Raw genomic sequence first — 26,350 nt, forward strand, 5'->3', positions numbered from 1 at the left:
TCTTTTAGGTACCTTTTTTGTGTGTCTTGTGTTCATTCTGAAGCTCTTCTTCCCACTAGCTTGACAATTACATTTCATAGTGTCTATGAAGGGATTTTCCTTTTAAACTTCTACATGGCACAATTCTTTAAGCAAGTGAAAGGCAAGATTGAGCATAAATCTGCAGAGAACTCTTTTCAGATGCAAAATGAAGGTATTGATTAATTAAGGGCTTTTACCTTTTGAACTCCCGGGATGCTCTTGTTCCTCTTTCTGACATGTCTTTTTGGATGTTGGATGGGGAAGGACAAAGTGAGGGAGTTCCAACCCTGATCGAAATGAAGCTGATTGTTTGTTTGACCTGAGACTAAATGATGGCTTCTATCCTACCAGCTTAGATCTGCTGAGACCCCTGAACTGACTGTTCTTAATTTTTGTGTGCCTTGTGGCTGCAGCTTCTCTGTGGAAGGCACTTACCTCTGCAGCTTACTCCCTGCATATCTAACAGAGGCACACCTGCCTGAGCTGAGTTCAGCAGAATGGTATTGATTGCAGGTAAAAGGCTGTTGGGAGGCTCTGGGTTTTTTTAGTCTTAATCACAAATGCCTTGAATGACAATGCAAAGTTCAGTTTTCCCTTTTAAATGTGCTACACTGACAAGACAGCAAATTGGCTATGTCCAGCAAAGCCAAATATGTCAGATACTGCTATCATCACTCTTTATCACTATGTAGCTTGTATAGAGATTTGTGCATGCTAATAAACTGAAATACATTGAGTCATGAGACATGTACCTGTTCTAGCAGCAGCAGCAAAGGAAGGACAGTGCCAGGTAGTTTTTTTGCAAAATACAAGCCCTCATGAAACACTATTGTGTTTTTAGGTTTTTGTATTTTAAAAAAAATGTCAATGGAAGTTTTCATTAAAACATTTCCGTTCCGTGTTAAAATCCTAAACCAAGCTACGTGATCTCATGTTTGAGAACTAGAAAGTGAAACTCCTTTTCTCTTCTGCAATTCATTTAACTTGGTCAGTAAAACTAGATGGTGGAAAAACTGGATGTTTGAAAATTGCTTTTTCTGACAGTTGAAGGTAATGGAATTTGAAAGAACTGACTCCTGTGCTAACAATTTCCCTTTTTAATTGAGTTTGAAATATTTGATTTTTGAACATACTGTGTGAGCCTTTCCTAAAAACTGTATCTCCTCGTATTAAATTAAATACTCTTTGAAACATTTTCTCACCCTTTTAAAAAGTGAAGGTGTGGATGTTTTCTTGTCTGGAAATTGGAACAGCAGTCCTTAAACTCACTTTGTACTTAACTGTTGCTTTCAGTTGTAGCTTTAGTGTATCTATAAAGGAGTGTCATCCTTTCTTCTGGGTATGACTGATAACTAGTAAAATGGCAAGCTAGTTGTATGGGAAGCTTTGATAACAAAAGGATTTCCCAGTTGGGCATCCTCTTCTAGCTATAATGCTGCAGTACTGTGAAAGGATATTCCAGCCAGATTCATAGCATGTGGATGCTTTTTAGCCGTGTAAGTTGAAACACAAGTACAAAGTTTAAAGGGTGGCGAAGAGCATATTTAACAGTTCATCTCATAAAGCCAGCCTTCATTGCACACAGACCTTGTAGTTTTGTTTCCTAAAACTGAAATCAGCACAGCTGTATAAACTGGAAGAGCTGTCTGGGTAGGTGTATGCAAATCAGCATGCCAATCCAAAATTGCCTCAGAATCTATTTCCTGTTAGTAAGTACCTTCTCATGCTTGTATAGGCTTTCAAGAGGTTATCTAGCTCTTCTCATTGGCTTGTCTTCATTTTCCTTCCCTGAAGCCCTCTCAGTTAGATTGTGATTTTTATTATTGTTTTTTAGGTCTTACTGTTTTTGGAAAGTGCTCTGGAACATTTTGTGCATTTGGCCCTCTGCAAATGTTCTGTTGGATTGATCAAGCTGAAAATATGAAACCTAGCCTCTCTGATGCAGTGTAGTGCGGGGGAAAAAATGCTGAAACAATAGTTTCTAAAGGGAATTTTCTTCAAAATAAAGCATGTTTTAAAAGAAATCAACTGGAGAGGACTGCAACAATATTCTATATTGCTGCTCCTATCGCTAAATCAAGCCCCCACGTGATTTCATGCTTTTGCTTACATTGCTGCTCATTATATTAAATAAGGTGATTCTAGGAAACCACCTTAATTCTCTAGAAGTTTGGGTGCTGTTCATTTGTGGGTATAATCCCTTAGTGTAGTGTTCTTGTAATTGTTTGTAATTATGCAGTGATCAGAGGCTTCTTTTTATGAATCATACCATCTATATCTCCATACTGTTTGCCCGTAACTTTTCACTTCCTCTTATCACTAATACTTGTAAGACCACAGCAGGACCCTGTTGGCTGTAACTTCGCACTCAAGTCCTATGAAATTACTCTTGAAGATTAGCTGCTTGTAGTACCAGACAAAGCTTTTCCTTTCTAGTGCAATGTTTTACAAATACCTGTCACTATTTTAGTAACTCCATTCAGTGATTAGGGAGGCTGTGGGTATGTCTACAGCCACTGTGCACTGTAGCACCATAGTGTAGATGCTTCCAAAATTGACAGATGTAGGTAATCCACCTCTGAGAGGCAGTCGCTAGGTCAATGGAAGAATCCTTCTCTTGACCCAGCCATGACTACACTGGGAGTTAGGTCAACTTACCTGTGGTGCTCAGGGTGTGAAACTTTTCACAGCCCTGAGCAACATAGCTAGGTTAACCTAAGTTTTAGGTATAGACCAGGCTTGTGTCCGAATGGGGACTGCCATCTGAATTGAATTAACATTGTAGTTGGTGGTAGGGTAGGAGGTTATGCCTCATGAAGTAGTTTAGGATCGAGTAAATCCATGTTCTGTTACAAACTAGTGAAAAATCAGACTATTTTAAAGCTGTTTTAAGGTAACTATTGGTTTAATTCTTACTGTGGTTTAATTAAACAGTTTTAAAGCAACTGTTCAATTATCTGAACTTTTAAAAATAGAATTGTTTTAAAAGCTTTCAGTTAAATTAAATTGGCTTAAGATATTAAATAAACCACAAAAATTAAACAGGTAAAATTATCTTAAGCAGCTTTGAAGCAGGTTTTCTCCCCCTCTCCCCAAAACATTCCTAATGGGAGTTGATTTTTTTTTTTCCCCAGTCATCTCAGCATCCTCATGAGGCAGATGGTAACTTGCGTTTTGCTGTTTAAATTCTTATTTTGGGCACTTACTTTTAAAATAGCTCGGTTTGTGTTTTTTAACCACCACATTTAGTTACAATCTTCTGTACCGCATTTCAGTTTGCTCTAGGTGTCACCTGCAATGTGGCCATAAGGCAAGAAGGGTCTTTCAGTTTGTTTTTTCATAATGACTGCTGTGCACAACCAGAATTCATACATCAGAAACATACTCTCCGCTATGTGCCTTCAAGATATACTTACGTTATAAATATTCCTTTTGAAGGAGGCTAACTGGTTAAATTAGAGAATTCTGATGTGCGTGAGGATGTTGTTCGCTTTATCCATGTGAGTCTCACATATGGTATTGAAAAGTGGGCATTCCAGACACACCAAGTGCTTCTCCAAACCAACATGAAGATGGAATTAAGGTTTAATACTCAATCTATTTCCAGTGTTCCAAAAACAGTGATGTAGAATATATCCTTATTAGACAGCCCAAGCAACCAGGAAGTCTCAAACTCCTCCTTCCCTCATGTCCTCAGAGCATCAGAACTGCTTGCATCTGCTTGGGTCCTTTTATCTTGACCTGTGATCACATGGTAATTCAAAGAGCACTGCCTTTGTGAAGTGGTGAGACTTGCAAATGATTCATAGAGCTAGGACAGCATGTAAGGGGAGATGACTGTAGGGGGTGAGGGATAAGAGTTGGTAGCTTCCAAAGCTTTGGAGGAGAAAAGACAGGCCCAGAATGAACCAGCAATTATCTCAGCAAAGCTTTTGCCACATGTGGAGTGTATACGCCACTGGAAATAGCTTAATACATTTTTAAGAGCAGGAAATATGTTCTCCCTAGTTTTAGTGGAATTAAGTGCCTACACTAGGAGCTGGCTCATTGTAGCTGCTGCTACTGTACCGCTACACAATCGGTACAGCTGACTCATTTTGATTTAAGTTCATTTAGAAGCGTGCACATGTATGTGCAGGTGAGATTTAAGTGCAAGCCAATGGGATGCTGCTTGAAACTGAAGTTTTAGACTCCAGCATATTCAGTCATGCACTGCAAAAGATCGTATGATGGCTGGTGTGGAACTATAACCAGGAAGTGGCAGAGATGGTTTGGTTTCTGTTTTTGTTTTTTTTCCCTTCTGGGTGCATAACATTACTTGCAAGGGTGTGTAGATGTTGATTTCATAACTGTGGAAGACCGATTCCTATTTTATTCATTTTCTGTAACTGTTTCTCTTTCAAGAGGCATATTAAGAAGCCTATATAAAGAGTTGCTGTAGTGTACATTTCAAATTTAAATGGTCCTATTAAAGATGCACAGCCCACAGCTGTACATGTTACAGATTTACAGTTTGTTTGTTTGTTTTTTTTGTTTTTTGTTTAAAGACATAGCTAACTGTGAGCAACAGCAGCATTTAGCATAATGCATTTGCTCAACAACCCTGAAATGTTTACTGCAGGGGCCGGCAACCTTTCAGAAGTGGTGTGCCGAGTCTTCATTTATTCCGTCTAAGTTAAGGTTTCGTGTGCCAGTAATACATTTTAACGTTTTTTTAGACTGTCTCTCTATAAGTCTATATATTATATAAGTAAACTATTGTCGTATGTAAAGTAAACAATGTTTTCAAAATGTTTAAGAAGCTTCATTTAAAATTAAATTAAAATGCTGATCTTACATCGCCAGCCCGCTCAGCCATCTGCCAGCCTGGGGTTCCGTTCACCTACGCCAGCAGTAGGCTGAGCAGGGCCTGCGGCCGGGACCCCTGCTGGCAAGGGGCCAGCAGCCACAACTCCAGACTGGCAGCGGGCTGAGGGGGCCAGCAGCTGGGACCCCAAACCGGCAGCGGGCTGAGCAGGGCCAGCCCACTGCCGGTCTGGGTTCCGTCCACCGGCTCCTGCCAGCCAGGGTCCCAGCTGCCGGTCTGGGATCCTGGCCCTGCCCACATAGAGTGGGTACCTACCTTCTCCCTGGTTCTAGCCCATTCTCTCTCTCTCTCAACTGAGCTGAGGGTGCGAGTGCACTGAGCACAGGGCTGGGGGTGAAGGAGCAGGCTGGGGGTTGGTGTGTAGGGTCTGGCCAGGAGCTAGAATGAGGGAGGGAGCTGGGTGTGGAGTGCTTACCTAGGCAGCTCCCATTTGGTGCGAGGGGTGCAGGTGGGAATGTATGGGTAGTGCAGGAGCTCCTGTTTGCTGCTCGGGGGACTGGGGGGGGTGAAGGAGTCAGGGCAGAGGGCTGGGTGTGTGTCAGGGCAGAGGGCTGGGGTCGTGGGGCCATGCTCTGATTCCACCCATGGCCCTGTCCCCACCTCTTCTCCGCCTCCTCCCCAAAGCATCCAGCCTGCTGCAGCTCTGCTTCTTCCCCTCCCTCACAAGGGCCATCAACTGATTGGCGGCAGGGAGGGAGAGGAGGGGCAGGAACCCAGCATGCTGGGCGAAGAGGTGGGGGAGGGGGAGCTCGTCTGCTCTGCAGCAGCAGCTGGCAGGACCAAGCTTCTTCACCTGGCCCAGGGGGTGGGCAGGATTTTTAATGGCACGCTGCTGCCTGCCGGGGTCCTCGTCTGGATTCAGCAGCAGGCTGAGCGGGGTCGGCAGCTGGGACCTGGCAGGCAGCAGCGGGCTGTCTTTGGCACGCGTGCCATAAGTTGCTGACCCCTGGTTTACTGGGTGTTCAGGGTGTGAGGCTTATTTAGAGCCATTGTTTCACTTCCTGCTTGTTTTTTTCTCTTACAACTCTCCCTCCACCCTGCAATTAAATTTAACCAACATATTCATACAGTAAATATCATCCCAATAACCAGATTAGCATACAGTATTCATAAATCAGAGCAGAGCAGCACCAGCTTGTGATGCTTCCTGGAAGTACCCAGGGTTCTGAGTAGGGTGACCAGATAGCAAGTGTAAAAAATCAGGACTGGGGGTGGGGGGGTAATAGGTGGCTATATAAGAAAAAGCCCCCAAAATCGGGTCATCTCGTCACCCTAGTTGTGAGACACCTCACTACCACCTGCCCTCAGTGTGAGGAAGCCTTGTCTGTACCTTACAGGACTGGAGGTTGGCTCCCTGACTCCACCAGCTACATGCAACACAAGTACTCCCCTCTCGGCCTACGCGGGCTCCTTCTGCAGGCAGCAAGAGGCACACCCCAAGCCTTCCCTGCATCTGTAGAGTGTCTAGCCCTGGCTCCACTAGACACTCCCAGAATTCCCAGATTCTCTGCTCCCAGTGAAACACACCTGATCACCATATTCCCTTCATATCACCACTTTGCACAACACTTAGATATGTTTGTAGTAAAAACAAGAAGCTTATTTAACAAAGCATGGAGATTCAAGTGATAGCAATAGAAATATTTGAAAACAGCTAGTTACATGCAAAATAAAATCATAACAGGCATACTAGGACCTAGACTTCGTTAACAGGACATTTTCCTGTCTGATGAAGTTTTGCTCACCCAAAGTCTGTCTTTCTCCCAGTCCTTAACAACGACGTTGGCTGTGACCCTCCGTTCATAAGACAAGAATGCTGGCAGCTTGTCCCCTAGATCAGTGGTCTCCAGAGTGGGGTACGCACACCCCAGGGAGTGCATGGCAGGAGGAGCGCCGCCGGACGGCACTCCGCCTTTTTTTTTCCTTTTGGCGGCAGCTCTGCATGCCTGCAGCAGGTCTTCCCCTCTCCTTTCTTCGGCGGCACCGTGGGGGTGCACGATCCAAAAACTTTGGAGACCACTGCCCTAGATCAGGGGTTCTTAGACTTCATTGCACCGCGACCCCCTTCTAAAAACAAAAATTACTACACGGCCCCAGGAAGGTAGGGTCTGAAACCTGAGCCCTTTTGCCCAGGGCTGAAGCCCTCAGGCTTTGGTCCCGGGCAGTGGGGCTCTGGCTTCGGCCCCAGTCACCAGCAAGGCTAAGCCAGCCCTGGCGACCCCAATAAAATGAGGTCGTGACCCACTTTAGGGTCCTGACCCACAGTTTGAGAATTGCTGCCCTAGATGAAGGATGCAGGGTGTTTGTCTGCCTCTAGTTACAGTTCCAACAGTCCATTGTCTTTATTCCAAAACAGCACACCCCCTGCTGCTTGTTTTTTCATGTGGAAAATCTTCTCTGTAGCTTTTGCAATCTTTTGATTAGCATTTTGCTCCGTTTGTAAATATGCAGCCATTGTGAAGCACACAATACTCAATTTGCATATAGCCAGACAGATAAGCATTTCCTTCCTAAAAGCAATTCATTTATCATCTTTTGGAGACCAGCCCCAATTCACAGGTCTTAAGAACATATTTTCAGTGCGTGTGTGCGTGCATACATTTCACAATGGTTATGATCGCTGTGACACAGGCTTTCAGCAGAGACCTTACATGCTGCCCTTTGGTGAACTAGTATATAGATATCAGATCCAGGAGATCCCAGTAACCCTTTTGCATGACTGTGCCCCCTTCCAGTTGGCACCAAGAGGTCCCTGGGTCACACAGATACTTCCCCAAATTTTCAGCACTCGTATGAGACGTCTCATCAAAAAGTGACTAAGAGAAACTGTAGTGCCTGATCCTGTGAGAAAGGAGACATGCAGCATTGTGCTATGCAGCAGCCTGTCACCAGAGCAGCAATAGGTAGTAACAAACACATATCCAGGAGCTTACTCCTGCGTCAGTCTCCAGTGCTTTCCTGTGAGGAAGGTACCTATCCTTGAGGCGGTAGTTGCCTCTTTTCTTTTTTTCTTTTCTTTTTTCTTTTTTAACATTTTGGAAACACTTGCGTAGCTCATCATGCCAGTACAATCTTCTTGAGTTGGGGAAAATTGCAGTGCCTCATCTTGATGTAAGCAGAAAGGATACTTGGCTCAAGATGAAGCATTGCATGCTGGGGTCTGTAGTTTAGCCCAGAGCAATGGCTCATGGAAGAATGAAACTGACTATAGGCCATATGGTAGAGAGTAGCATATATTTAGGCCTCCTTCTTTAATATAATTCTAAAATCCTATGCAATAGATCTGACTGTGTTGGGGACAAACACATTTGTTTGTCATCTGGTTTCTGTTCCTTTGTTTAGTGTGTCTTGGCTTTCTGCGTCGGTAAAGATTTTCACTCTAAATGTGGTCTAATCTTCACATAAAAAAAAATTTACCAGTAACTGGCAGCAACTATCTTCTTAATCCTTTTTCGCACTGTGGAAAGAATGAGTTGAGTGAACAAAGCGTCATAAACCCATTCTTATACTGCAAGTGTGACATGGTGGTTACACCCCCACAGGTTTATTCTCATGGTTCTTATGGCACAGACAAATATTCTCTCACTAGCAGCCTGCCCTCCAGAGATGCTCCAAGCGTCTTGTTAATGTGGTGGTTTAAATGCTGTTTTAAGCCCATGCTTGAACTATCTGACAGAAAGCTCAACTAATGTTCCTCCAGTTTTCTCAAGTGATCCCCAAGTTTATCATTTCCCTTCGTTTAACAACTACTTTAGTATTTTCTCTGTGGCAGAATAAAAAACTGAAGACAGGATAAAACAAACTTCAGTTTCTGGCTGTGTTTATTTGCTGTGTTACTAACTTAGTATCCTAGATCTTAGAGACAGCCAGATTTATTACCACATATGCATAATAGCAAGTTTTAAAAATCTTATACTTTTATTTTCTTCCTTCTTTCCTCAACCTCAAAACAGAAAAAGGATTTTTCCTTAAATGAAGACTAATCAACCTGAAAAATCCAAATTCTGAAGCTGAGCTGTTTTGCATAAGCAAAAAAACCTCCTACAATGAGAACATCCACTGAACTGAAAAATCATAGCAGAAGAGGGCTTTTTTGTTTGTTTGGGTTTTTTGTGTGTGTGTTTTCCCCCCTCCCCCCAAATTTAAAATTCCTTAGTTGGGACCAGGCATGGGAAGATCTTATCCCCAAAAGAGAATCTCTCTCTGAAAGTCTTAAGTATATGGAAGAATAGAGGGGCTATAGTGAGTGTCCGTATAACCTTGACTATAGCATTAGCTACCTGGCAAAAAATGTAAGCTAAATATATATTTAGTTTAAAGGGTAACTGGGATTTTAATTCTGACTTCCCTTAAGGGGATTTTTTACAGATGCAACCTGAGTGGTGTATTAACTCTAAATTTACATAAACTGTAGTAAACCTTGGATCTCTGGAGTCACGCCTATACAGCCTTTCCCGTCACATAAATGGGGCTTTGACTTGTGCTTCTTTGGTTCTCTACTGATTTTTGTCATCAGGGCAGTTCTTGTTAATCTGGTTTATGTTCTGAGTGTGGAAAAAGGTGACAAACTGTTGGCTGAATTCACAGGTATGATGATATCACATCCTTGAATTTAATTGGCTGCACTCTGTAATCCACAGGTGTGATGTTTTGACCTCAGTGTCTATTTGACATTCCTCCTTAGGTAGTCTTTAAGTGTGTGCATGCAAGTGTGCTGTTGTGCCTCTCCAAGTAGCTAAGGAAGCATTTGATTTATCCCAGCTGTCTAGTAGTCAGACTGCTGTTTCCTTGAGACATTCTTAAAATCAGCGACTGTCTAGCAAAACTGGTTTACCTGAAATCTGCTTTAACATCTCCAGATGCTGCAGTCAGTCTGGGTGCCTTAAAGGAAAGAGAAAATGTAAGCGCTGTTTTTGTTGCCTTTATGTAAAATATGAGTGGATTACAGCCAAAAAAAGCTCTGGCTTAGATACTCTAGCCTTTTGACACTTCACATGGAAATCTTTCTGCGATCTCCACCCCCCCCCCCCACTAAAATGCAGATGAATTCACATGGTGGAATTCCTAAACATTAAAACAAGCAGCAACTTTTGCTTATTTATTTCTCTTTTATTCACTTCCCCTCTAATAGTATAGAGATCTGTCTTCTTCACTTGCATTTTTCTTCTGTTCTTGTGTTGTAGATTGGATCACTCCTAGACGACCAGAACTCTTTTAAGATGTGCCATGGAATGGTAGCACCAAAGAGCAACACAGCATCACCACTTGCCTTGACTGGTCATGGATTATTTCTTCCGTTAGTTATCTTCAGTACTTTCATCTTGGAGGGACTGGCCTCAGGTAAGTAAAACCTTTTACAGCACCTACTTACTGTGTGTGCAAGGTAGATGCATTTTAAAATACACAAGTAGCAAATTTTCACCTACATAGTGTTAGGCAAAATACAAGAGACCACTTCTTCATATACAGAGATCTTATAGGCTCTGTTCCCCTTCTGTTTGTGATTGTGCTTTTTTCGCTATCCTAGATGATCATATAACATCTGTGTGGCAGCTACAGCTTACATGGAAAAATACTACTGGGAAGGGCCTTAATGTATTTTTAGTGCTGCAAATGTGATTTTAAAATCTGGAAACAAAGTAGAGAGCCAGCACCAAATGACCAGCCAATGCTCTGCAGACTGCAGTTTGGGATCAATTGATTTCATTTTGGTCTCTTATTTGGTAACTTCTGACATGTCACTTGACCTGCTGTTAGCCACTTTCCAGCTTCTCCCCCATTCATCTCATCTCTCTTCTTGTCTCTTGTTCTTGATGCTCTTCTGACAGAAGTGTGTGGTGAGAGGTGCAAATGTGGACAAAACTGGCTGATGGAGAAAGTGCCAAACAATACATCGCTTCCAACCCTTGAGGGTAGAATTTGTATAGGAAATGCACAAATAAGACACACACACTTTATATGTATATTAGTGTGTGTGTGTGTGTGTGTGTGTGTGTGTATACACATATATACATGCACCAGGGCTCACTGATGAATTAGCATTGTATTGCATTTACTTACACACATATTTATATTTATATATTTATATTTACATAGTGCATGTTGAAAGCTAATAACCTCTCTGTATTACTAGCCTTCTTGAGATGCTTTTTGATATGCGCCACAGTGAACATCTGCAGTGGTGACCACTAGAATGAGAAATATTGGGAATGGGGGAGAGGAGGGTGTTCTTGTTCCTGCACAGCGATGTTAAATAAGACTTACTACAAAAAAGAAAATGTGTTGACTTCTAATAATTGCTGCTATGTATGGCAGTGGCTTCCTGCTGGAAATGAAGTATAAATTCCAAATAAGTGTTAAGCCTAATTATAATTTATAGTCTAGTAGCACCCAATATATACTAGAAGCCGTACACCGCTGCACTGAAAAGGTTACAGTTTTAAAGACTAAAAACCTGGGATGAGATGTGGGAGAGGGATGCAGCATACAAGCAAAGTAGTGTAGGTAGTGGCTGGTGCTAGTCTTGTTAGTGGTTCGTGGCTTTTAAAAAGAGCGAATATTCAGTTTCTCTCTAGGTTTGGGGGAAGGACATTATGGAGTAGAGGTCGGCACAAGGAGGGGTTGAAAGTCAAAAGGAATAGAGAAGGAAGGGAAGAAGGGAACAAAGAGGGTGAATGAGGTCTTGAGTTCAGTAACTGGAGACAGGATGATATAAGCATTGCAAATAAAAGTTTAAAATCCGCAAAATGTGAAGGTTGGAAGCTCAATTCTGGGGCAGGGACTGTCACTTCCTCTGTCTTTACAGAGCCTAGCAGTAGTTATCTGTACAGTGCCTAGCACAGGGGTGGCCAGCCTGAGAAGGAGCCAGAATTTACCAATGTACATTGCCAAAGAGCCACAGTAATATCTCAGGTTTCAGAGTAGCAGCCGTGTTAGTCTGTATCTGCAAAAAGGAAAAGGAGGACTTGTGGCACCCTAGAGACCAACAAATTTATTTGAGCATAAGCTTTCTTGAGCTACAGCTCAAATTCCTCCCCCCCCCGCCCCCCGGGGGGCTCCCAGCGCCTCCGGCCCACCAGGAGCCCCATTGATCAGTGCCTCCCCCTCCCTCCCTGCATCTCCCAATCAGCTGTTTTGTGGCATGCAGGAGCCTTGGGGGAAGGGGGAGGGGCAAGGGCATGGCAGGCTTGGGAGAGGGGGTGGGAAGGGGTGGAGTGGGGACAGGGGTTGAGCCGTGAGCACCCTCTGCACATTGGAAAGTTGGCACCTGTAGCTCCAGCCCCGGAGTTGGTGCCTATACAACAGAGGTGGGCAAACTATGGCCTGTGGGCAACATCCGGCCTGCGGGACCGTCCTACCCAATCCTTGAACTCCCTGCCCGGGAGGCTAGTCCCCGGCCCCTCCCCTACTGTCCTCCCTCCCCCGCAGCCTCAGCTCCCATGCTGCCAGTGCTCTGGGCGGTGGGGCTGCAAGCTCCTGCCGGGCAGCTCGGCTGCGAGAGCCACTGCTCGGTGTAGTGTATTAAATTGCTCCCCGTAGGAATGTGCTACTTACTGAGCGCCAGCACTGGCCGCTGTAAGTAGTACACCATAAGTAGCCCATGGCTATGGGGAGCGATTTAATACCGTACAACTGTGTAGGAAGGCTGTGCTTCCCCAAACAACCTGGCCCTGCCCCCTTACCATGCTGCTCAGAGCACCAGGACTGGCAGCTGTAAGTAGTACACTGTAAGTAGCACATTCCTACAGGGAGCAATTTAATACACTACACCAGCCCACCATACAGTTTCGGAACCTTGATGTGACGCTCAGGTCAAAAAGTTTGCCTCCCCTGCTATACAAGGAGCCGCATATTAACTTCTGAAGAGCTGCGTTTGGCTCCGGAGCCACAGGTTGGCCACCCCTGGCCTAGCACAATGAGATTCTTCTAGATACTAGAAATGCCAATTATAAGGGATGCCCAATTGCTTCTGGAGGTGGATTTGGCTAGAAAAGCCTATTGATGTTGGGAGCTACTGACAAATGAGGAGCCCCTCTTGTTGGCGCATCTGGCCTTTTCTGGTGGGGAGGGAGCTGCTGGGATCGAGAGACAGACAGGAATGGGTGACCACTATCTACTTTAAAATCTGTAGTTGTAGATGGAAAAGACCTTTTAAAATCATAATCCATCTCTTTCCAGCCCCTCTACCCCCAATAATAACCCAGCATAGACTCTGTAGCCACCAGCCTGTCAAGTACTCTGTGATCTGGGACTGAAGCTCCACCATCCCTGAAACTCCAATTGCATATTGAAACATCTGTAATTGAGACTGTAATCTGTATGCAAATGACCACTGCTGTACAGGGCTGCTGAAAGGGAAAAGTCAACCATGACACTGTTAAGTTTTTACAGTGTTATTTTTTAGAGATATCTAGTTGTGTGTTACACACAACAGCACTAGAGAGCATTCAACTACCATGCCAGAAAAGCCTAGAGTTGTTCTGAATTGTTTCCCTTCTTCCACCCAGTACTCTGGATTAGTCTACAACAATTATCTTCTGTCCCAGATGGATTCATTTTTGACCAGGTATGAAATGGTGAGAAAACAACCCAGGAGAAGAGTGTTTTTTATCAAGATAGGTTTGTATTTCCTATGGGAGGAAAAGAATCTCGTGTTTTGGGAAGTGAGTGTTTCCAAGTTCAGATGCTTTGTTGCAGTAGTTCTTGGTTGAGATCTTGGTGTCCGATTTAAAAGATAGTTGCTAGGAGGAGAAGGCAATGTGGCACATAACCAAGGGAGTGCACTTGCAGCAGCTTGTCAGCTGAGTCACGCTAGTGAGTGAGTCTGCCAAGGAGCTGAGATCCAGAGGTATAAACCATGAATACAGGCAAATCAGTTGGAAAATCATCTCTTCCTCCCCCTGCTCCTCTTTCAAACTCCACTTAGTTCACATAAATGCTCTGGAGGAACATGGGTGTGTGTCATGGTATAAGCTCTTGCTTCGTAAAGACTCCTGTGTTAAGACTGTCTTGAATGCAGAGCTATAGCCACATGGGTCGCAGCTGCCACAAACGGTACAAGAATTGCCTTGGTTGTCTTGTTAGAAATGTAAAAACAATGGGCTTCTTTCTGGTCAGAGAGATTGAAGGTAAAGGCTGTGGCTAGTGCAGTGTTAAATGTAACAAATGTATATAGGACTGTGTAATGTGTATAATAATGTAGAGATTTGCTTTGTATAAGCTGTAACCTAAATTATTTCAGCAGCCTGTAGGTTAGATATTCCTATCTAGACAAACATTTTCCTTGCCGTGTGGGTAGATGCAGAGGACAGACCCATTTCCAGTCAGCTGGTGTCTGGTCTCTTCTTTGTGTGTTAAATGGATATTATTCATATATGGATTTTGAGAAAAATCCTCAGTATTGTCTCAAGCAATCTTTCTTAATATCCTTGATGTGCTTCAAGGTGAAGGTGATAAGTTGCTTAGTGACTGAGGATGTTGCAGTGTTTGGGGAAAGCAGCTTTGAACTTTCAGGGCTTTCAGTCAAGTGAAATTCAACTCCAGCAATACCCTTAACACGTAAAACAGTACAACTTGGTGCTGATAGATTGGAAGCCATGCTCAATCAATCAGAAGAGGGGGATATTCAGAAATATCTATCGTACTTCACAGCTCCATGTCTTTGGCTTTGAGGGAAGAAGAGTGGACTCCTAAGGATACTCTTTGGGTTTATAATAGGGAAAGTCTCTTCTCTTTTCTGCTTTTTTTGTATCTGTGCTCATACTAGCAAGCTCTCAAAGTCTCAATGAGAGAAGATGGTGGAGGTTGGAGACAGAAAGAACATTCTGAAAATAGGGGCCAGAAATGTTGCAGTTGAATTCCTGTCCTACCTGATTCCATTTCCTTGTAGGATGCATCTGTACTGTGGCCAAGATACTGTGTGTGTGTCATTGACTAGTCACTAGTGAAATATGCACTGTACAACAAGCTACTTGTTTTTAAGGTCACCACTTACAATTGTATATTCAGGCTCAAACACCTAGGAACTGAGAAGATCCCATTCCTGTATGTTGCTTCTGATGCAAACATGACAAATGTGATGTTTGCTGTGCTAAGGCCTATTCAGTGCTAAGGTTGCTCCATGCAGAGGCTCTTGGATAGTGCTGAGTGATGTTTGCATCCCATGGAACAGCTAGCTCACTATTCCTGCTCTGTCTTGTGAGAACACTCCAAGGCACTGAGGGATTCTGTTTGCTTTATATACATTCCAGAGGAATAGCAATCTGAGGATTGCTTTTGCCTCTAGAATTATGCTAGATTAAAACATGACGTTCATGTAGTTGTGGGTGAATTATTTAGTGGTTGTGATAGCACTGGCTAGACAGACAAGTGATTGGGCTGATTTTGTAGTCATCTAAAATCCAGAGAGGGGATATAGCACCTTGGAAAGAGAAGGAAAATTGGCAATGGGAAAAGAAGCAGAGGAAGGGAGGAGGGTGGGTGGTCGATGGGGTGTCTCATGAAGAACACACAAATTGGAAGTACAATGCAGAGGATTAGAGTGTATAACAATGGAGCCATTGGTCACGCACGCATGATGGTAACAATGCAGTGTTTATAGTGGCTTGGTTTATGTGGAAACTGGTCCATATGGAACCAGAACTAGACCACTCAAACATACTTTTAGTGATGAATCAAGCAAGACTTCGATTTTAGTAGAATTCTGTTAAACTGAACCAGCCACACAATTTGCTGGGTTTTGAAAATTCAAATTGGAAGACTTAATAAAACCATGATAGCGATCCTTTGTATGTGAGCTGATTTGTAATTCTTGCCCCATTCTAATGAGAAATGGGGAGTGGCTTAAATAGGTGCCTAAGTGCCAAGGCTCCTACCTCTTTGTTTGTGAAGCACTTTAAGCTCTTCAGATGAAAAGTGCTGTAATAGCACAAAATGTTAACTTGTGAGTATATAAATAGTGTATCCGAACACACAGAAATTAGTGGTCTGTAGGGTGGCATGATCCTTTTTTTACTCTATTCTTTTTTTGTACCCAGCATCTCAGGCTGCTGCAACAGGCCTCTGGTGAGGCACTCCTGAAATTGAACTGGCAGCCGCCTGAATTCCTTCCTGAACATCAGTAAACAAGGTTGTCACTTGCTCCTCCCTTCGCCTGTTCAGGGAAGAGGAGGCAAATGATGAGGTCTCTGAGACTGACCGTCTGTACTTCCCAGGAGTATGTTATAAGTGGGGTGTGTGGGTGTGTGTGTGTGTGTCTCCCCCAAAACCCTTCAACAGGAAAGTTGGGAAACTTGGAACTGTGTATACACAATCTGTGGCAAGACTATGCCAATTAGGAAACCTAATTTAGATTAGTAAAAAGAACTGAAGGATAATAAGAAAATAGATAAGAAACGGTAACTATAAATTAACCTTTAGAACTAAGTGTCCAATTCTGACTCACTCCTGAGGAACCTGCCACTGTCTTCTCAGTTGGAGTCTTCCTTTTCTGGTCTCTTGAGGCTTTGGCTTTTACTATATGGCAACTATTGGCCTGTTCCTAATAGTTTAATCTGTATTTACAATTTTTAATTTTGGAACATTAGTGACCATATGTCTTGTGTTGTGAACCAGTCCTCTCCAGGGTGTGAGGGGGTGACCTTCACAATGAAGGCTTCACTGATTTGTAGCTGATCTTTAAGGACTGTCTGTATGCAGCTGCTTTTGGCAGAAGAAGGGAAAACAATGCTCTGAGGCTGCACAGAAGATGGGGGTATGTGAGTGGTAAGGACAAATTGAGGCAAAAACCCTTTATTTCCTTTAATCTAAGCAAGAAGGGCAAATTGCCAGAGGTGCCAGGTTATGTAGATTAACTGTGGGTTGTTGCTTTTCTTTACTGGGGATCAGAACTGGTCTTTCTGGTTGAACCTTTCCCTCATGCAAATTACAGAAGGTTTGTTATTATGGTAAGTAGATAAATAATTGAGCACATGGCCTGGTCTCTATTGGAAGACAGATTTTTGACATAATCGCTTTCCCCACCAAACTCTCATTAAAACCTGAGCCACTCTGCCTGAAATTTCTCCTGATTCTTTGTATGTAGGGTCCAAAAAGATGGTCTTATTGCCCATCCTGCCATGATGTTCAGGGAGAAGGAGTGGGAAGGAGGGGAACATAGAATGGGCTCCTCAAATTCTTAAGTTTGACTTAATAAGATATTTAAATTCTTGCCCCCAGAGTAATTGGCTCAGCTGTAACTGCTGGCAATACCTGTACTGGCTGAGGATCCTGCCTCTCTACACTATCACTGAGCTAATGAGATCAGGACCAATGGAGCCAGCCTGTTAGGGCTCATGAAATCGAGAAACTGGTACTCTAGAGGGAGGCATGAAGGCTTCCATGTCCATTTTTTTTTTTCTCCTGGTTTTCTTGTGAGAAGATGGCAAATCAGAATTGCTTTTTCCTTGATGTTCTCTGCAGACTAGGTTGAAGACACTCATCTCCCTTGTAAACTTTTTATGCAGAAAGAACGAGGAGTAGTTGTGGCACCTTAGACTAACACGTTTATTTTGAGCATAAGCTTTTGTGGACTAAAGCCCGCTTCATCAGATGCATGCAGTGGAAAATACAGTATGAAGATATAGATACACAGAACGTGAAAAAATGGGGGTTGCCATACCAACTCTAAAGAGACTAATCGATTAAGGTGGCCTATTATCAGCAAGAGAAAAAAAACTTTTGTAGTGATAATCAGGATGGCCCATTTCAAACAGTTGACAAGAAGAATATGCAGAGTAATCCTGGCACTTGGCCCAGACTCTTAGTTATTGAGCACTGCAGTTTGAAAACATTCTCAAGTTTGGGTTTGTTTCTGGAACTTGTGGGACCATATCCTGCCATTGAAACTCGAAACAGGGTAATCCAACTTGGACAACTTTTTACATGTAATTTGGTCACTCCCCTGTCACTTCTCTCCCTTTTTGATGCCTGAATTGCCTCTTCTGGCAGCTGAAGCGCTGGGTTTATGATAAGCCTGCTTGCAACAGCAGGGGACTGGACTCCATGACCCAGGAGATTCTTTCCAGTCTTACATCCTACGTTCCTATGTTTCAAGTAGGATAGATTCCCCCCCCCCCCCCCCCAAAAGAAAAATGTTGGCCTCTTTCTTCCCAATTACCTGACCGATTCTTCCTCTTCCCCAGTCCCCCTCCTTCCCCTGATCTCTTTAAGCTCTCTGAGGGTGGGTTAAGCACTAGCAGCACTGCTAGTGATCCCCAACTCTACAGTGTGGCTGTCTCAGCTGGGGAGAAACACTTGGGTCACCAGATCAAGACTTCGCTTGCGTCTGCACTAGGAAAATTGAAACCTAATGCTAAAGGCTGTAGTGTAATCAAGGTTCAAGTATCTTTACCATAAGTATCAGTCTCTCTCAAAAAAAGCAAAAAAACCAAGAAAAACCTGGGAGAGCTTTCAGACTTCTTTTCCTTAGGCAACTGAGCCTCTGGTTGCACAGGGAGCTGAGTTGTATCTGGAGAATGAATGAATTGCAACTTCAAGCACTGAAAGGAATGCTATGGAAGCTTTGGAAAGGGGAGTGAGTTACACCTGTAGGTACAGCAGCATGTTAGAGCACTGGATAGAGTAACTGTAGGGTACACTCCTTGGATCACACTGAAATCTGTTGTATCTAAGCAGAAAGAGAATTCATGGGCTGTGCAGTCTCCATTTGTTGGAACAGTTAGGTACTGTTAGAAAGTTAGGAACCTTTAGGGGAGGGATAGATAATAAGATGAAAAAATGTCAGAATGTCATTATATAGTACGCCCACACCTTGAAGACTGCATTTCTGGTCACCAAAAAGAAAAGGAGTTCTTGTGGCACCTTAGAGACTAACCAATTTATTTGAGCATAGAGACTAACCAATTTATGCTCGAATTGGTTAGTCTCTAAGGTGCCACAAGTACTCCTTTTCTTTTTGCGAATACAGATTAACACGGCTGTTACTCTGAAACCTTTCTTGTCACCCTATCTCAAAGATATATTAGACTTGGAAAAAGTACAGAGAAGGGCAACAAAAATGATTAGAGGTATGGAACACCTTCCGTATGAGGAGAGATTAAAAAGATTGGTACTAGTCAGCTTGGAAAAGAGACCACTAAGGAGGGATGTGATAGAGGTCTATAAAATTATGGGTGGTGTGGAGAAAGAGAATAAGGAAGTGTTAATAGACAGGTTTAAAACAAACATAAGGAAGTATTTCTTCACACAACGCAGTCAGTCTGTGAAACTTGATGCTGGGGATGTTGTGAAGGCCAAAACTATAAATGGGTTCTAAAAAGAATTAGATCAGTTCTTGGAGGACAGGTCCTTCACCATCTTGGCTAATAGCCATTGGTGTTCCTAAGCCTCTGATTTCCAGAAGCTGGGACTGGATGACGGGATGGATCATTTGATTAAATTGCCTTGTTCTGGTTTGCTCCTTCTGAAGCTTCTGGCACTGTCGGGAGATAGGATACTGAGCTAGATGGACGATTGGTCTGACCCAGTATGGCTGAACTCTTATGCTCTTTGTGTGAGGGAAGGAGGGGGATGAGTCTGTTGGAGGTACGGAGCTGAAGAAAGAGGTTGGGAAAAGAGAGAGAATGCTTTGTCACAGGGCTTGTGCTGCCAGCATTTGAGGAAGCTTTCTCTTGTGCCCCAGTGTTTTTTCCATATATGGGAGCTGCCAACAGGAAATGCTTCAGTGCTATGTACTTGCATGACTCCCTTCTTTGCAGTCAAGATGTTCATGGAAGCAAAGGAATGCTGTGTTTGTGTGAACCGTAAGACAAAAAAGGTCTCGGGGGAAGAGAAGCTAGGAAACGAAGCAATACAGTAACCAAGGAGCCTTAATTTAATCTTGCATGCTCTGTTTCCTATACTCAGCCAGGCTTATTTCGGTGGGGCAAATCTTTACTCCCTACTTGAGAGCAGAATCGAGGACTGATCTCTGTAGCATAGCTGCTGCTGCTTATTGATGCTTGTCTTTGTATTTGATCCTGTTTTTGTTTCACCTTTTAAAGCAAAAAGGGATCACCACCCTGTTTAGGCCCCAGAATGCTGTTTTTTTTTTTTTTTTTAAAGGAAGATAAATGCCATCACTGGAGGATGCCTTTGTGTCATCACAACCCAAAGATAGGATTGGGAATGTGGTGCTGCTGGCACATATATAAAAAGCTAGACCCTGGAAAACCAAGGGCTGCTGCTGTTTCAGTGTGAAGCTGCATTTGGCAGGATCCTGTGGAAAAGGTTTGCATGGTGTCTTGCACCGTTCTCATGAAGGCTGTTGTTTTTTCATTGGCACCAGTTTCTCTCCTCTGTCATCCTCATGCCCCCTTTACCACCTATGCTAAAGAAACAAATTAAGATTATAAAACGTAGCCGCAGTATTGAATCCATTACTTGGACAATTTTGCATTTTTTTCCATCAACTTCCACTGGCAAAGGTGTCACATTGCTTTAGCCATGGGTAAAATTTTTCTGGGTTACAGGAAAGCAGATTATTTAAAAGAGGGTCAAAAATAGGACCAAGAATAGATAGTCTCCTGCAACGTTAGCTATAGAGATTCACAGCTATAATATGGCCGTAAAATAAGACTGGAGACGCATTTGGAGCTCCAGGGAGAGGAGAGAGTAGAATGAAGTTGCAGGAGGGAAACTGGAAAGATAAGATGCTAGGATGGGCAGAAGAAGGGTGGGGGAGGAGTATGTGGAGGTAGAATGTAAAAGAAGGTTTAGGTTTAGAGTTGCAAAAAGGACCAATGGTTTGACAAACCAATTAATGGCTCAAAGGGTGAGTAGTGAAATGAAGGGGGTGTTTAGGTGTCCAAGCAGAGGAGTAGAGTGGGAGGGATAAGAATAACATGATGCTCTTGGAAGAACTTTAACACTTTAATGGTTAGGTAAGGTTTACTTCATTACAGCATCATACTTAGGAGAGCTCCCTGCTCACGGTCTCTGCTGCAGCTGCAGTTAACGACACCTCTGTTAGAGTATTGTAGGGATTTTAAAAGTTGATCTGCGGCCTGAGGGTTCATAGTACGTTGTGGAATTAAGGGAGACTCCCGAGGGATGGAAGCCTTTTATCAGTAAAAAGAAAAGGAGTACTTGTGGCACCTTAGAGACTAACAAATGTATTTGAGCATAAGCTTTCGTGAGCTACAACTCACTTCATTGGTTTTTCATCCTAAGGTGTCACAAGTACTCCTTTCTTTTTGCGGATACAGACTAACACAGCTGCTCCTCTGAAACCTGTCATTATGCAAGGCACTGAATTTAGCCGTATGGAGTGGAAATTTATCAACTTCATGAAAACCGATGAAGTGAGCTGTAGCTCATGAAAGCTTATGCTCAGATAAATTTGTTAGTCTCTGAGGTGCCACAAGTACTCCTGTTCTTTTTGCGGATACAGACTAACATGGCTGCTACTCTGAAACCTTTTATCAATAAGCGGCACAGTGTGGTGAGAATACTGATGACTGGAGCATCTGCTGTCAGCTGCCTTTGTAAGTGCCCTGAAATCATTGGTGTAGATCAGATTGGGGAGGGTTTGAAATGCATGGCCATGAAATGAAGGGGGTGGAGGGGAATTGTGAATAGAAGCCATTGCTACATTTGGAGGGATGCTCTCTACTTTTCAGAGAGGTTTCTAGTTTTTTTTTTTCTTGCTCATATTAAAAGTTTTGAAAATAGCTTTCTGACCTGCTTTTTTGGGGTCCCTTTTCTATTTGGCCACCATTGTGACTTTGTCTGCGTTGGGGAGTTTTTCAAAAGAAATAAGGAAAGAAAACAAAATTCCCACTGGTCCAGTGGGAGCCTTAGTGTAGACAAGTTAAAACTGTCAATGTGGTGGTCTGAAAACTCCAACAACCACTGAAACCTTGTCAAAACTAAGGCTCCTGCTAATGCTAAATTTCCCCAGCGTAGACAAGATCTGTATGGGTTTTCAGTGGAGAAGGGTCTTTCCTAATGCAATAGGGTGAGGGGAAAAAGTAACACAAACTGTAGTGGCCTACTTTCCTGGGCGCCAGCACCACCAAAGATGTGAGCCAGGAGAATTGTGTTCTCTGCTGCAGAGGGAGTTCTACCTGGAACTGGCTTTTGGTGTGTTATGCCACAAAGATGGCTGTTGCTTACTCTCTAGCTGCTCCTAAGAAGAAACTTGACTATAGCGCTGGGAAAACTGTCCACCAGATTGTAAACTTTAAATAGTTCTTATTTTAGGCCCAGTGTACACCAAGAAGAGAGCTGCTTCTGAAAACTGCTAGTGCTGTTTTAGAGGTGGCTTTTGCTGAGCCGTGTGCTGACATATTTCAGACACTTCTTCCTTCTCTATTTGGGATGGATGTGGAGAGAATAGACCTGACATTTGACAGTCCCAATGACTAGTGCAATATTTCTTCCTCTTTCTGTTGACTCTCTTGGCTTCCCTAAGGAAAGTAACTAGGCACTTTTTTACAAGCTGTGGAATGTATTTTTCTGTTGACTGGTTTGGTTTCAGTGTAGCAGTCTTGGGGCACAAGATGGCAATACTGAAATCTGAAGCATATTCCAAGCATACGCTCCTATCTACAATGTGTAGGGAAAAAACTGCGTGATCATGGGGGACATCAATTTGAGTGACATGCTGGAGGTTTCATGCTGCCAAAACTTAAAACATCCTTGGAATTTCTAAACATTATATGACAGTTCCCTAACTCAGTGTTCCAGCCTACACAGGGGAATTCTTTTAGACCTTGTCCTAACAGAGTACCTGATGACAGAACTAAAAATTAATAGTAGCTTAGGTACATGTGATCATGACTTGATCATATTTATAATGTGGAAGCAGAATAAAGTCCATATCAGTAATATAGACTTGTTGCTTTAATAGGGCCCATTTCACAAAGCTGAAAATGGGGTAGGAATGAATGGTCAGTTTTCACAATGGAGAGAGGTAAACAGCAGGGTCCTCCAAACTTCTGTTCTGGGACATATGCTGTTCACAGTTCACTCCCTGTTCCGGATCAGTAATGAACATTTTGAAGTGGCAAAGTCTGCAGATGTTGTGGTGGCCAAAAGTATAACTTTTGGTTCAAAAAAGAACTAGATGAGTTCATGGCAGAGGGTCCATCAATGGCGGCTGTTCTGTACACTTCCCCTGAAGTTCTGGCACTGGCCACTGTCAGAGACAGGATACTGGGCTAGATGGCCCACTGGTCTGGCCCATTATGGCAGTTCTCATGTTCTTCATTATGAGCCAAATCCGCTAGGAGGAAGAACGGAGTCTCAGAAAAATGTGAATGATAAATGAATTCCAGTTAAGAAAACCTGACTACATGCCCAAAAAGCATCTTTTTGATTGAGGAAGAAGGCTGTGCTGGTTAAGAAACCAACCTGACTTAGAGGGGAAGAGAAGTCAGCCATAATATACATATTTTTTTTTAAATGTAAGAAAGGGGAAGTTGCTAGTAATGAATATAAATCCAGAAGGTAGGAATTTTAGAAAACTAATAGGGGAAGCAAAAGGGAGAAAGGAGAAATCTGTGCTCATCAAAGTTAAGGACAATGAGAAGGCATTTTTAAAATATATTAGGAAAAAAAGAATCCTGACAATGGTATTAGTCTTTTACTAGATGGAAATGCTAGAATTATCAGTAATAATGCAGAAAAAGGAGAAGTGTTCAATAAATATTTCTGTTCTGTATTTGGGGGGAAAACATGACGTTGTCTCATCATATGGTGATATCAGTCTTCAACTAATGTCTCTGGAGGATGTTAAACAGAAGCTACTCAAGTTACATATTTTTAAATTACTTTTGAAGGAGCTGACTGAGGAGTTTTCTGACTATTAATGGTGACTTTCAGTAAATCTTGGAACACTGGGGAAGACTGGAAGAAAGCAAATGTTGTGCCAGTTTTTAAAAAGAGTAAATGGGATGATGGGTAATTATAGTTCTGTCACCCTGAGATCAATCACAGGCAAGATAATGGAACAGCTGATACATGACTCATTAATGAAGAATTAAAGGAGGGTAATGTAATTAATGCAAATCAACATAGTTTTATGGAAAATAGATCCTGTCAAGCTAACTTGATGTCTTTTTGTGATGAGATTATAAGTGTGGTTATTAAAGGTGGTAATGTTGAGGTAATATACTTGGACTTCTGTAAAGCATTTGACTTGATACCACACATTTTGATTTAAAAAAAAAAACACAAAAAAACCCCCTAGAACAAGATAAAATTAGCATTGCACATATTAAATAGATTAAAGGCTGGCTAACTGATAGGTCTCCAAATGTAATTGTAAACAGGGAATCGTTATCCAGTGGGGTCCCGCAGGAATCGGTGCTTAACCCTATGCTGTTTAACACTTTTAGCTGTGATCTGAAAGAGAACCTAAAATCATGACTGATAAAGTTTGCAGATGACCCAAAAATTTGGGGAGTAGTAAATAATGAAGAGGATAGGAAACTGATTCAGAGTGAACTGGGTGCAAGCAAACATGCATTTTAATGCAGCTAAATGTAAATGTGTACACCTAGGAACGAAGAATGTAGGCCGTACTTACAGGATGAGGGACTCCATCCTGGGAAGCAGTGACTCTGAAAGATTTGGGAGTTGTGGTGAATAATCAGCTGAACATGAGCTCCCAATGTGATATTGTGGCCAAAAGAGCTAATGCAATCCTGGGAGGCATAAATGGAAATCTCAAATAAGAGTAGAGAGGTTATTTTATCTCTATATTTGGCACTGACGTGACTGCTGCTGGAATATTGTGTCTAGTTCTGGGGCCCACAATTCAAGAAGGATGTTGATTAATTGGAAAGGGTTCAGAGAAGAGCCATGAGAATGATTAAAGAATTAGAAAACATGCCTTTATCGTGACAGACTCAAAGAGCTCAATCTCTTTAGCTTACCCTTCTCTTTGTTAAGGGGTGACTTGATTAGTCTATCTACATTGGGAACAAATATTTAATAATGATCCTTTGGTATGTGAGGACCAGACCAGAGGCCCAAAGTAGATAAGCGTGATCCCCAAAATGATGGGTGTGCATCAGCTGTTTTGAACTTGTGACCAGGGTGTGGCATTACACCCCATAGTCTTCATAGTCTTATGATATGATTACGGCATAACTGATGTATGTTGTGCAAGATAGGTCATGTAAGATATCATCAAAAAGGTTATGATTCACTGAATATGATTATCCTATTTATATGCATGTATCATTTTGGTATCTGAAGTCAGAAATATTGTCTATGCATCTATTACAAATGTGTTTACACCAGGGGAATGCCCACTAGGCAGAATGTAATCAGTCTAGATGGCTGGCTGGGAAGGGCCATTGGGGAGAATAGTGGGTCTTCGAAGATGCTAATCTCCCACCAGAGAGCCTTCCTGAGGACTCTACAAATGGCCTCATGGCTGCTGTGTCCGTACAGGGGCATGTAACCAAGTCACTTGGTACTAAGCTCCATCTTGGAGTACCAGTGTTTTTCCACTGACTGTGTGTGGGAACCAAGAGGGGAGAGAAAGGGTTCCCACCATATGCAAAAGCTAGTTACGACATGGGAGTGATGTCATCGTGGTTCTTCAAGAAGATTGCTGGAAACACCTGAGGAATAAAGACTGGACTAAAGGAGAAGGGCTGAACCCAGGCTAGAAGGATTTCTAGCCTCTGAAAAGAATATCTGGGATTTTAAACTGCAAGCAAATGCAGCTTACCCTCAAGAATCTCTGCAAACTGCCTAAAACAATTAGGGTGAGCATTTGCTACTCATATCCAATCTCTTTAGTATATTAAGCTTAGATTGCTTTTTGTTTGTTTTGCTAGGTAATCTGCTTTGATCTGTTTGCTATCCCTTATAAGCACTTTGAAATCTATCTTTTGTAGTTAAAACCAGTGTGTGGAAAATAACTAGGGGCAGAAAGCTGTTGCATATCTCTCTCCACACTGAGGGAGGGGGTGAATTTTATGAGCTTACACTGTACAGTTCCCGGTGCAGCACAAAATGGTATAATTATGGGCTTACTCTCCAAAGGGGGGTGCGTGCCTTAAGAACTGGGAGGTGCTTTAGCTGAGCCTTCCCATGCAGAGCTGCTCCCAAGCATGCGTGTGTAGCTGCAGCTGGACGTGTCCCTACCTGTGTGTGTGCTGGAAGGGGCTTGAGGGCCTGTCACAGCAGTACAGTGTAAAGGGAGCCCAGGCTGGTGAGTCAGGCTGGCTCAGTGGTACCCCAGTTTCAGGTGGCACCTGGGGGGAACCAGTCACACATGGAATAAACCCCTTGGTGAGGTTTGAAGGACTGTTCACTGGCCAAAGCCCTTGTTGGAGTAGAGATCTCTGGTAAGTTTATTAGCATATACGTAGGTTCTCCTATTGTTCAAAATGTTTTCTGCAATGCTTTTACCTTAATGTATGTCCTGTGTTTAGAAGGAGCTTTTTTGCAACCTATAACTGT

The 26,350-nt window shown here is 42.9% G+C and overlaps 1 protein-coding gene across 1 annotated transcript in view; it reads left to right on the forward strand.

The window, feature by feature from the left end:
* SUSD6 (sushi domain containing 6) overlaps positions 1–26,350 on the forward strand; it is a 111,127-nt gene that overhangs the window by 38,043 nt on the left and 46,734 nt on the right. Inside the window, exon 2 of the mRNA XM_077818737.1 lies at positions 10,072–10,228. Within this exon, the coding sequence (XP_077674863.1) occupies positions 10,108–10,228 (121 nt within the window). The 5' untranslated portion in view covers positions 10,072–10,107. The remainder of the gene's footprint in view (positions 1–10,071; positions 10,229–26,350) is intronic.

Source organism: Eretmochelys imbricata, chromosome 6 (genome assembly GCF_965152235.1).
Source record: "Eretmochelys imbricata isolate rEreImb1 chromosome 6, rEreImb1.hap1, whole genome shotgun sequence".
In the NCBI taxonomy this organism is placed as follows: Eukaryota; Metazoa; Chordata; order Testudines; family Cheloniidae; genus Eretmochelys; species Eretmochelys imbricata.